The sequence below is a fragment of the Ranitomeya imitator genome, chromosome 7 (assembly GCF_032444005.1).
Source record: "Ranitomeya imitator isolate aRanImi1 chromosome 7, aRanImi1.pri, whole genome shotgun sequence".
NCBI lineage: Eukaryota > Metazoa > Chordata > Amphibia > Anura > Dendrobatidae > Ranitomeya > Ranitomeya imitator.
The window spans coordinates 34,014,925-34,028,180 of NC_091288.1; the positions used below are offsets into that span (position 1 = coordinate 34,014,925).

At 42.2% G+C, this 13,256-nt stretch overlaps 1 protein-coding gene across 4 annotated transcripts in view; it reads left to right on the forward strand.

The window, feature by feature from the left end:
• Positions 1–13,256, forward strand: part of SLC4A10 (solute carrier family 4 member 10) — a 241,875-nt gene that overhangs the window by 181,664 nt on the left and 46,955 nt on the right. For 3 of the 4 annotated variants that reach the window (XM_069733040.1, XM_069733043.1, XM_069733041.1), the window contains exons 7-10: positions 4,894–4,985; positions 9,535–9,692; positions 10,096–10,183; positions 12,162–12,308. In XM_069733040.1, the coding sequence (XP_069589141.1) occupies positions 4,894–4,985; positions 9,535–9,692; positions 10,096–10,183; positions 12,162–12,308 (485 nt within the window). The remainder of the gene's footprint in view (positions 1–4,893; positions 4,986–9,534; positions 9,693–10,095; positions 10,184–12,161; positions 12,309–13,256) is intronic. The other variant, XM_069733042.1, reaches the window with a different exon arrangement.

Consider the following 13,256-nt stretch of genomic DNA (forward strand, 5'->3'; position numbering starts at 1 on the left):
GGGTAGCCAGTGTAATGACTGGCACAGGGTAGAGGCATTGGTGTAACGGTTGGTGAGGAATATGATCCTGGCTGCAGCATTCAGGACAGATTGGAGCGGGGAGAGTTTTGCAAGAGGGAGACCGATTAGTAGAGAGTTACAATAGTCCAGACGAGAATGAATAAGTGAAACAGTCAGAGTTTTTGCAGAGTCGAAATTAAGAAAAGGGCGAATTCTAGAAATGTTTTTGAGATGCAGGTAAGAAGAGCGAGCCAGTGATCGGATGTAGGGGGTGAATGAAAGGTCAGAATCAAGGATGACCCCAAGGCAGCGGGCATGTTGCTTTGGAGTAATGGTGGAACCGCACACGGAGATGGCAATGTCAGGCAAAGGTAGGTTAGTAGAGGGAGAGAACACGAGGAGTTCAGTTTTTGACAGGTTTAGTTTCAGATAGAGGGAGGACATGATGTTAGAGACAGCGGTAAGACAATCACTGGTGTTTTCTAAAAAGGTCGGTGTGATATCGGGAGCAGAAGTGTATAATTGGGTGTCGTCAGCATAGAGATGGTACTGGAAACCAAATCTACTGATTGTTTGTCCAATAGGGGCAGTATACAACGAGAAGAGTAGGGGGCCTAGGACTGATCCTTGAGGAACCCCAACAGTAAGGGGAAGGTGAGAGGAGGAGGAACCAGCAAAACATACAGTGAAGGATCGGTCAGAGAGATAGGAGGAGAACCAGGAGAGAACGGTGTCCTTGAGGCCGATGGAGCGGAGCATAGTGAGGAGGAGCTGATGATCCACAGTGTCAAATGCTGCAGAGAGATCCAAGAGAATTAGCATGGAGTAGTGACCATTAGATTTAGCTGTTAGTAGGTCATTAGAGACTTTAGTGAGGGCAGTTTCAGTAGAGTGTAAAGAGCGGAAGCCAGATTGAAGAGGGTCGAGAAGAGAGTTATCTGAGAGATAGCGGGTAAGACGGGAGTGGACCAGGCGTTCGAGGAGTTTAGAGATGAAGGGAAGATTAGAGACAGGTCTATAATTAGCGGCACAGTTTTGATCGAGGGATGGTTTTTTAAGTAATGGATGTATGATGGCATGCTTAAATGAGGAGGGAAAAATACCGGAAGTGAGGGAAAGGTTGAATATTTTTGTTAGGTGAGAGGTGATAGCCGGGGAAAGGGACTGGAGGAGATGTGACGGAATGGGGTCACTGGTGCAAGTGGTCGGGCGCGAAGATGCAAGGAGCCTGCTTACTTCTTCTTCTGTAACTGCATCAAAGTCAGAGAGTGAACTAGATGCAGTGGGGGAGGGAGGACAGTGCATGGTATGAAGAGATTGGGAGATGATTTCCTGTCGAATGTGGTCAATTTTTTCTTTGAAGTAATTGGCCAGATCGTCAGCACGGAGATCCGTGGTTGGGGCCTGCTCTCTTGGGTTGAGTAGGGACTGGAACGTGTCAAAGAGACGTTTAGGGTTATTGGACAGGGAGGTGATGAGGGTGTTGAAGTAGGTTTGTTTGGAGAGGTGAAGGGCAGAATTGTATGTCTTTAGCATGAACTTATAATGGATGAAATCTTCGGGTTGATTAGATTTTCTCCACAGACGTTCTGCGCACCTGGAGCACCGCTGCAGGAAACGTGTTTGCAGCGTGTGCCACGGTTGTTGCCGTCTGTGCCGAGTTGTTTTATGTATAGGAGGAGCAGCTTCATCCAGAGCACTTTGCAGGGTTTCATTGTAATGCTTCAATGCAGAATCAGGACATGAGATGGAGGAAATAGGGGCCAATGAGGACTGCAAGTTCATCATAAGTTTCTGGGTGTTAATGGCCTGTATGTTTCTATCGGTGTGGAAAGTGGGGGTGACCTGAGCGGGATGGCAGTTCTTGATAGAGAATGAAAGAAGGTTGTGGTCAGAGAGCGGGAGAGGGGAGTTTGTGAAGTCATCCACTGAGCAAAGTCGGGAGAAGACCAAATCAAGGGAGTTTCCATCTTCATGTGTTGGAGAGTTAGTATGCTGCGAGAGGCCAAAAGAGGAGGATAGAGATAAAAGGTGAGAAGCAGATGGGGAGAGGGGAGAGGCAATGGGGATGTTGAAATCACCCATGATAAGGGTGGGGGTGTCACAGGAGAGAAAGTGTGGAAGCCAGGTGGCAAAGTGATCCAGGAACTGATAAGAGGGGCCGGGAGGACGATACACCACCGCCACTCGCATGGAGAAGGGGACGTAGAGTCTGACCACATGGACCTCAAATGTCTGTCCATCAAATGTCTGTCTCAAATGGCTGTCCATCAACGTTCACCATCCAACCTGACGGAACTGGAGAGGATCTGCAAGGAAGAATGGCAGAGGATCCCCAAATCCAGGGGTGAAAACTTGTTACATCATTCCCAAGAAGACTCATGGCTGTACTAGCTCAAAAGGTGCTTCTACTCAATACTGAGCAAAGGGTCTGAATACTTAGTAACATAGTAACATAGTAACATAGTTAGTGAGGCCGAAAAAAGACATTTGTCCATCCAGTTCAGCCTATATCCCATCATAATAATTCCCCAGATCTACGTCCTTCTACAGAACCTAATAATTGTATGATACAATATTGTTCTGCTCCAGGAAGACATCCAGGCCTCTCTTGAACCCCTCGACTGAGTTCGCCATCACCACCTCCTCAGGCAAGCAATTCCAGATTCTCACTGCCCTAACAGTAAAGAATCCTCTTCTATGTTGGTGGAAAAACCTTCTCTCCTCCAGACGCAAAGAATGCCCCCTTGTGCCCGTCACCTTCCTTGGTATAAACAGATCCTTATGACCATGCGCTATTTCATTTTTTCTTTTTTAATAAATTTGCAAAAATTTCTACATTTCTGTTTTTTTGTCAGTCAAGATGGGGCGCAGAGTGTACATTAATGAGAAAAATATGTACTCTTTTGAATTTACCAAATGGCTGCAATGAAACAAAGAGTTAAAAATTTAAAGTGGTCTGAATGCTTTCCGTACTCAAATAATTGGACAAGACATCTAATTTCTTCAAAACTATTGAAAAAAAATCACAATAAACAATATAACATATAAACCCTTCATTTGTTCTCATTCCCTAAAATGATTGTCAGGATTAAAAAATGGTCTATTTTCCTGGGTTGACGTGTCTGTATTTTGTTACATGAGGTCAAATGGGCCATGAATCCAGGACAGACTTGATATCTGTGCCTTTATGTGAGGAAGTGTAAAAAACTGCAGGAGCCCTACAAAATGTCCTCCATTGGGCTACTGGTGTACGTGTTGTGACTCAACTGTATTTAACGGACTCCATAAGGGTGGTATTAGGATCCGACATCCTGCAGCGGGACCTTGGCTCACAGCCTAGCACTGTGCAGACTGATTGGCATACGCCCCAGTCTCTTCACTGATGAGAGCAGATTCACACTGATCACATGTGGCAGACGTGAAATCATGACCAATTTGGTGGTGGATGTAGAAAAGCCACGGAGACACCATCACGTGTTTCTCAACGCAAGCAATAAATAGCCAGGTCTTTCACCGGGAAGGAACAACCACGAGAAGGGCAGCATCCAAAAAGGAAATCCACCTATGCCAAAACATGGTATCCATCCACAGACAACTGTTTCGGGGTATTTGCCCCTCATCGGTGTGGAGTAGGAAACTGGCTATTAGGAGCAGTGCCTAGTGCCAATTTGGTGGTGGGTCAGTGGGAGTCTGGGGAAACATATCCTTAGAGGGTTGCACAATCCTCCATGTGAAATCCTCATGGCCATTGTCAGACCTAACCCTTGTGCAGTCGGCCCTTAGTTCATCCTAGTGCAGGACAATGCCGGTCTCATGTGGACAGAGTGTGTAGACAGTTCGTGGATGACAAAGGCACTAATGCCATTCACTGGTCTTCACGTTCCTTATTCCTAAATCCAACTGAATACCCCTGGGACATTATATATTAGTGCGTCTTATGTATGTAGTACCACCACAGACTGTCCAGAAGCTCACTGATGTCCTGATCCAGGTCTTGTATCAGATCTCCCCAAGAGCATCATCCACCGTCTCATCAGGGGCATATACAAGAACGTGGAGGACAAGCACCCTACTGAGTAAGATTATGAGCTCCCATGATGACATTCACAGTGATTGGATCCACCTGTGATTTTATTTTATTTACTTTGATTTTGGGGGTAATTTGGAATCCAACATCCTATTGGTTGATGACTTAGGTTTCCATTGACCATTGATAAGGAATGATACAATTTATATCTGCAAAGATTTTCACCTTAAATCTTTCGTTCATCGAGATCTGATATCTATTTCAGTCTTCCCTTAATTTTATAAAGCAGTAGCTATGACTTGACCTTCACGATTTTATCATCTGTACCAGAGTACCCCATAAACAGTGAGTGCCTTCAGCCCTAGAGTGTAAACCTTACCAGATAGCCCCTATTTATAGTACCCGAGATTTCCCATGATCATCGCCAGAGTGCCCCCATAAATGGCTCAGTTAGCAGTAAATTTCATTGCGTTCTGCTACATTGCCCACTCGGAGCCCCAATATGTCCTCATGTGGCAATGGGCATTAGGTATCCTGTTTCATATTCATCATCTAATATCTCTTTGGGCGTCTCGTTGCCCTTCTTATTTGTAGTGCTTTCAGTAAGCCACGCCAGAAGCCGCACTTGTCTTAGGATGAAGGACCACCACCACCATAACATCATTAGAGCTATCACTATGTATATTTCCGGAATTTTCTTGACATTTACGTCATGTTTCTAATCTACTACTGTAGTTTATAGTCTTTGTATTGTAACACAATATAATGTGCTTATATGAGGAACAATGTTCCGTATTCAGACGTCTTCTCGTAAAAATGCTTTGAACACGATGGATTGGAAAATAACAGTGTGTGTTCTTTAGCAGGTCAGCTCGTGTCTCCGCAGTCTGCTCCTTCCTGCATTGAACATAAGAATGACGTCAGCAGAGAAAACAGCACTTTAGATGTTTCCAAGGTGAGTGATGCAGAAGAAAATCATTCCAATGGCACATGAAATGCTAAAGAGCAAATACAACCTCTGTGTACTACTTATCAGGGGTGAGATATTGGGAATTCTCAAAGGGTTTGTCTCTGAAAGACCACCACTCTTGTCCGTGGCACTTGGTATTGGAGGTCAGCCTCGTTTTCCAGAATGGCACTATCCATGAACAAGAGTGGTGCATTTTTGCAAAAACTTATTATTTCTTCCCCCTCCAATCTTAGACAATAATTTTATGCAGTCATAAATACATTGCTATGGGCATATTGGGTGGCAACTAGTGAAGAGCGAACGTACTCGGATAAGGTGTTATCCATGCTCGGGTGCTAACAGAGTGAATTCGGCATGCTCGAAAAATATGTTCAACTCCTCACTGCTGCATGTCTTACTGCTGTTCAACAGCCATAACACATGCAGGGATTGCCTAACAAACAGGAAATCCCTTCATGTGCGGGCGCGAGACATGCAGCCGTGGGAAGTCGAACATATTTTTCGAGCGTTGCCGAAGTCACTCTGATAGCCTCCGAGCATGATCGGATGACACCTTATACGTGCACGTTCGCTCTTCACTAGTGACAACTCTTTGGTACCCCTTATCACAGTCATGTTGGTTGGCATCCACCCTTCCGGTAAAATATTTACAAAAATAGCTCAAGAGGCTTTTTAGCAAGAAAGGAAACTCACTGACCTATATTTTTTTATAGGGAATTGGGGGATTAAATCCATTTTAGAAATGTGCCCTATTGATTTCAGACGGGATCTTTGCAGTGAGCACTTATCAAGTCTAAATCCAATTAATAGTATCAGTCGAATACATTCACCATTTACTGCAGCCTTTATTCTATGAGCGGACCACTCACTTTAGCCGTGCCTCCACAGCGATGCGTCTTCTTGGAAGAATGTTGTGTGCTGCTGATGGAGATGAAAAATACAAGAGAAACAATTAAAATGCTAAAAATCTGGTTGGTTGCAGCCACCAATAGTGGAGAGTGTAAAAAAAACAAAGTTCATCAGCTCATCATAGCTTTTTGGGTGTTGTACACAGACAAGCGTGTGGGCCGGTTCCAAGGAAATTAATAAGATAGATTCGAAGGATCCAGCATGCTCAAGTGAAAAAATTAAAATAATATATTTATTTGTTCACGCTAATATTCCATAACATATAAAAGACTCACTTGTCGTACACGTTCAGGCCCATATATAGCTTTGATAAAGGGACCTATATGGGCCTGAAATGTGTTGGTCAAGTGTTTCTTAATGATTTTGGAATCTTCGAGTGATCAAGTAAATATGTGATTTTAATATTTTAATTTGTAGATCCTGGAGCCATCGACTCTAGTTTACCCACTGGTTGGAGCTTGCTGCACAGTTTTTTGCCCGTGAACATAGGTTCTTTGCTTAAATAAAAACAAGCAGGTAATACAATAAAAGAAGCCGTACTCACCCCAGCACTGCAGCACTCAGGTGACTGGTGGTTCTTGACATCATTGTACCCGGACCTTCGGAGGTCATTACTGCTTCAAACGGGAAGCAGGGAGTGAAGTGCAGGGTGATTAAAGTTTCCTTCACTGTCTTACCCCTATGGCTTCATACTGGTGGATATAACATTTCAGCAAAAAACCCCTCTAAACATAACCCGACAGGATGATTTTACTACTTAAACTAGAGTTATAGCTGTATATTGTAGGTATTAATGCAACAATGAAAATTATACCTGTTTTGTACTAATCCGATGCACCAACGCTGAGAAATCAAGCGTTAAGGCGACATGAAAATTAAATACCAACAAAAAATGAGCAGCAATGAAAAAACGTTCTAGAGACACTCTAGGATAAATCTGTAAACCAACACGAGAGACAAGAGTTCAAAATAAGTCTCATAAAATTTAACACCAGCCCCTACGCGCGTTTCACCCGTAGCTTCATCAGGGGGTGACAACCTGATGAAGCTACAGGTGAAACGTGCGTCTGCGGTGGTGGACCAGTGCACATCTACTCTATCCCCTTTGTGGACATACCACTTAGTTGTAAGTATTACCTTTGTTTTCTTACTACACTGTTTAGGAATAGTCATAGCACCAAGCTCTCTGACTAGGGGTATTTATTGTAGGTTTTTACCGTCTTACGTCTTTAACATTTTTTTTTTACATTTTCTGCATTGTCTGTGGTATCATTTGTATGAACATTCTGTTTTTGTCGCATGTATGTTATTCATATTTTTAATTATATATTAACAAAATGTTACATTTTATGAGACTTATTTTGCACTCTTGTCTCTCGTGTTGGTTTACCGACATGTAAATTAGTCTAGAAGTGCATTGGAGGCGTGTTTGTTGACGCACTCCAAGAACATCACCCCTAATGCACTTCCAGAGTAATTTGCAAGTGGTTTTACAACTCTATTTCTCATCACTGGCACTTGGATGACTCTATTTCTCAGCACTGGCACTTGGATTACTCTATTTCTCAGCACTGGCACTTGGATTACTCTATTTCCCAGCAATGGCACTTGGATGACTCTATTTCTCAGCACTGGCACTTGGATTACTCTATTTCTCAGCACTGGCACTTGGATTACTCTATTTCCCAGCACTGGCACTTGGATTACTTCAAGGCAGGTATCATTTTTTTCGGTGTACTAGGACCTATGCTTTCCAGTAAAGGGAACCTGTCTCTAGAGTTTTACAGAAGAAACCAACACCATTGTGTTATAATGCATTTCAATACCTTTATGAACATGTCCCTGTTAAAATTGCCCATTTCGCTGGATAAAACGGTTACAAAAGAGCATGCACATGGCGCAAAGAGTCATAATACCCTGGATGTCAGCATGCACACTCTGTCTTGATTGACTTCCATTGGGATTAAGGTGAAGTTGTTCAGTGCAGCGAATCCCACCCACTTGTTTTCCTCTTTTTCTGTCCTCTTCTGGCTGTCAGTCAAGAAGTTGAGGCAGAGATACTGCAGATGAAAAACAAACTGGTGTGAACTGATGGCCATGCCAAGGACATACCAGGAGTCTCTGATTGGTTTGAACAGTAATTTTGCGCTGGAAGTCTCCCTTTAAGAAATTACAATGGGGGGAAAAAAACAGTTGGATGGACATGAAAGCAGTTTATTTAAAATGCAACACGTTTCGACAGTCTTCATCGGGTAGCGCTGCTGTTCTTCTCTTTCTCCCTTTTTAGGGAGATCACCTCCATTTAAGAAATTAATGAGAACAAAATTAGGTAGGAAAACCCCCAGGAAAGTGAAGATGGTCTGTGGTTTTCCCGCAAGAATATCACCACTCCTATTCACGAGCTGCATCTGGAGCCATAATTCATTGATTTAATGAGTAATTAGCTGCAGTAACAGAAACGACCCAATTTCTAGAGAAATTTTTGCTCCAAACCAGGAATGTAAAAAAAAGCACAAATTATATTTGTCGTTTAATACCTCTAACTGCGCTGTGTGTATATTGTTTTATTTTTATTTTTTTGGAATGCCAATGTATAAATATTCACAAACTCTGGGGAGATGCCAGCAATATTTGCACAGATAATCTTGTAAATGATAACACAGAATGTGTGCCGATATGCAAGTTACCAGATGGCTGATGGAAGGCGCTAATCATGATGTCCGTTCGCATAGTGTCTCCGGGAATGTGGTCAGTGTAGGGTCAGCCTCGATCAATTTATCCTTTACACCTGATGAGGTTGGTGTAATTACTTTTAAAAATAATATAATTTCCTTATAATTTTGTTTTAAGAGTTTTCCTGCCTGATATTAAGTTCTATGTGTCCAGCTGATCCTAATGTCAGGATTATAGACAATGCTGATATGGATTTTCAAGGTAAGTACACCTGCCTCATCAGGTTATAGAGATCAATCTTCATTTTGTATCTGGTGGCAGATCCTCGCCCTCTCATGAAGTAGTGAGCCAATTTTTATTCCATTACTTTTTTCCGAACTGTTCGCTTTTAAGAAGACAACTTTCAAAATGCGACATGCAGAGCCAGCAAGGAATGCTGGGAGATTTCAGCTCTGGAGCATTCGAAATCGCGAATACAGCTTTGTAATATTTTAAGGCTGGATCAAAATTGTTAATACAATGTATTTAGTTTTTATGTGGATGGATTCTCCATGTAATGGGGAAAAGTTGGAAGCTGAATGTATGATTGAAAGTAAGAAAATGGAATCCTTAGGCTATGTTCACGCATTGCATCTTTTGCTGCGTTTTTTTTTTCCCCCCGCAGGTAAAGAACCTGGTTACAAAAAGAAGTGACGTGCTGCAGTTTTCCAAATCAGTCAGGAAAATAAAACCAATGTGTGTGCATGAGATTTCTGAAATCTCATAGACTTTGCTGTTACTGTAAAATCCAGCTTAAAATTTGCATTAATAAAATGCTTCAAAAATGCAAGCTGTGAACATAGCCTTATATATGAAATTTGTTGTTGTAAAATTATCGGACTTCTCAGGACCAGATGTAACCAACGGAAGATACTGAACCTAGATCTGATTTTTTTATTTTTTTCCATTATAGTTTGACTTGCATTTCATGAAAAAGATCCCTCCTGGAGCTGAAGCATCAAACATCTTAGTTGGTGAACTGGAATTCTTAGACCGCGCCGTTGTCGCGTTTGTCCGGCTTTCTCCGGCAGTCATGCTCTCTGGTCTTACAGAAGTTCCCATCCCTTCAAGGTATTAAACGGAGTACAGTATATACTATATAAAATGAAACCTTATGGCAGGTCCTGAGTATGATCGTATTTGGATGCTTTGCAAAAAAAAAAAAACGTTGATTTTATTCACAAACAGGAAGAAACAGCAAACGACGTTTCGCTTAGTTATGGACCTTCATCAGATGTTGGCTGTACGGTTGTGATTTATTGTGAATGTTAGTGGGGGTAATGCCGACTGTGCTTGCTATGAAGATATATGTTGTCTTCTCTGGAGAATAGTGACGCGGTCACTGTCAGGAAAAGCGCCGTACCTCTACTAACACATCACTGGAGTCAGGATTTCTGCCCTTACATCATGCTGCTCTCAGATGGGGTAGCAAAATCTCGACGACACATTCCCACATCTTTCATTTCTTTTGCAGGTTTTTGTTTATACTTCTGGGGCCTCTTGGAAAAGGACAACAGTATCATGAGATCGGACGCTCGATTGCTACATTGATGACAGATGAGGTAGTTATCATTCAGCTATTGCAGAATTTATTAACCCCACAATGTGGCTTATGTTATTAAAAGGGGTTTTCAGATTCAAGATACATTTCTGCAGCAACTCCATGTGACTGCAGATTGCCGAATCGTGATGGTGTGCAGAATGTACACTGTCAGGATTCTCCTCTATTTCCAGAACGAGTGGTCACATGTCGACTAGATTCTTATCCTGCTTCTCTCAAAATCCGCCGACTCATGCTGAAAATATAGCGGAATCCTGACAGTGTACATATTTTGCTAGTCTGCTGCCAGGTATGTCAAGCACTCCTGTGTATAGTGGACTCCGGGATCGCTGTCTGCTGGACGAACATTTTCCCGACAGCTTTCCCATGTGTAAAGCCAGATTTATTTACAATTTCTCCGCGTAATGGAGTTGGATCCTGAATGGGAGATCCTGCTCTAAGATGTCTACATGTCCAAATGCACAGTATGGACAAACATAGTGTTTAGACAACCCTAAAAAAAAAGGAAAATAAATGCCTTATTGTGCTGAGTAACCTCTATAAATTCTCACCACCAAGACCATTTCTTTAATGGAGCAAAATATATGGACTGGGTTGTCAAGGGCCCACCTGTGAGATTGATTCTGGGGGCTCCCGTTTAGCTACATGCCGTACTGCCTGACCCTTGTTCACAAATTTGCCTATGCTTCAATTTAATAATAAACTGTGTAGTTTGTTAAATGAGTGATGAGATACTGGCCTTGTCTGTACATGTTGCGATAAGTGTACTGTGCCAAACATTGCTGATGTATGGGTGTTGCGGCCCACCAGGAGATTCACCTGTCCGCCTGTGGGCCAGTCCAAGCCTGAAAGGCTCACATCTGTATATTCTGCTTATTTGAGATGTTCTAGATCTGCATTTGACTGGATATAGGGGCATGTGAGAACGCAGACAATCTAGTTTTCCAGCTCTTAATGGAAAAAAAAAAAAATGAATCATCCTGCAGATAGAATGTACCCTGCAGTAAATAGGTTAAGAATGATTCTCATTAATAATGAATGACAAGCACATTGAAGCTGCGTATTCCTAAATCCACTGGAGAATGGCGCTGTGAATACCAAGCCTGAAAACTGTAACCAATTCTCACGGAGAAGGATGGATAAATTTAGTTTGTGACTCTGGGTGTCTTTTGTCATTCTGCCTATTCAGTGCTCGGCGATAAACTCTGGAATTGTGTTTTGTACCTATATTATATACTAAGCTTAATTTTGTAAAGTGATAATTTCTTGTTTATTCTCTATTCCTTAATCTCATATTAGAAAGATGCCGAGGAACGAACCTTATAGTAAACATTAAAAAGAGGCTAAAATCTTTATTATGATGGAATATAGGCTGAACTGGATGGACAAATGTCTTTTTTCGGCCTTACTAACTATGTTACTATGTTACTATGTACAGTATCTGTATTTTCTTATATTAAGGGAATTGATCCTAGTAACATTTTGCCCATCTCGATGGGAAAAAAAGAAATAGCTAATGTGACCTCTAACGCCCCACCTCCTTGACCTGTGTGGTACACCCAGTAGAGTTTCACTCCGCCCACTTGACTTAGTGCCTATCACATTTGAGTGCTGATTTGGTTTATGTTTTAGCCAAGCGAGTATAATTTGTGAAGAACTTTCTTGGCACCTAACTTACCTGTTTCCTTCCTTGATTCGACAGCCACATTGGTGCTACATGTGATCTTCCTTATGGCGCTGGTTTATTTATCTAGGTTTATTAATAAATTACAACAACCACAGTCCAGTATTGGAGTTTTCGGGCAGCTGCTGGAATAGCTTGCCACAGTACACCCATAGATACCCCAATTTATAGGAACCCTACAGGAGAGGTGCCATGTGATTACGAAGCCGTTCCTTATTACCATTGATGTTGAATATTTTATTTTCTATCCAGCTATTTTGATGGCTAATGCAGTCTTTTCTGTTTTCTGTAACAGGTATTTCACGATGTTGCGTACAAAGCTAAAGATCGGAATGATTTGGTCTCTGGAATAGATGAATTTCTGGACCAAGTTACAGTTCTTCCTCCAGGAGAATGGGATCCATCGATTCGCATTGAACCACCAAAAAACGTCCCTTCACAAGTGAGTTACACCGTTCTCTTCTTATCCCTATTACTTTCCAAGCATTTAGATCAACCAAGGCTCAAATTCTTAATATTTTATCAAATAGCCCTAAACTGTGACCCTTTGGAGCCCCAAAGATTTGACATGGGGCCAAAGTAATAACATTTTTGCCATCTGCTGGGAGGAAAATGTAAAAGGTTAACAAACATTAGTCCTATATGTCTGTACATCTAGTAGGCATGTGAAGCATACAAGGGCTTGGAATTTAGAAACTTGACCACCATGAACACTTGACCTGGATGGACTCGACCTAGCCATAGTCATGGGTTCACTATGGGGTGGATGTGAAGATGTCTTTTCAGTAAAAGTTCCTCTTCTTCCTGAATTGACAGCTCTGACATTACATGAGCCAAATGAGGGTGGAGATAGATGGGAAAAAATTAGGTGGGAAGGTGCACTGAACAGTTGGCACCCCAAGGGTACGCCAAGTGCCTATGTCACGTTGTGTCTGTTTGTAAATATGGAAAGGGGCTATGCACTGTCCCTGGGGCTGGGACTCTAACTATCCCTGCTCCCAAAGGTACCTCTAAAGGTGAGGAGGTTTGGGCCACCAATCTTACTGTTCTCTTGAAATACTCTAAGCAGTCCCTTCTCGCTCCCCAGTAGGCCTGGGATAGAAATTCTAGTGTATAAACATGTAAGACAGACAGGGATAACAAAAAACAACTACATAAATAAACTCACCAAAGGTAGAGAGGTACATAGGGAAGGGTAGGAATGTAGAAACTAAATGGGAATAGGATAATGAGGAAAGCATAGACCCAAACACAGCATGCGACAATCTCCAGCAGCAACAACGACAATCTCCAACTCAGAACAAGGACTCCAAGAAGCTAGGAAGTAAAACTTTCACTGGCGAGGAAGAGAAGGTCTGGCCAGATTTTATAGGGAGTGGAAATGACCAGG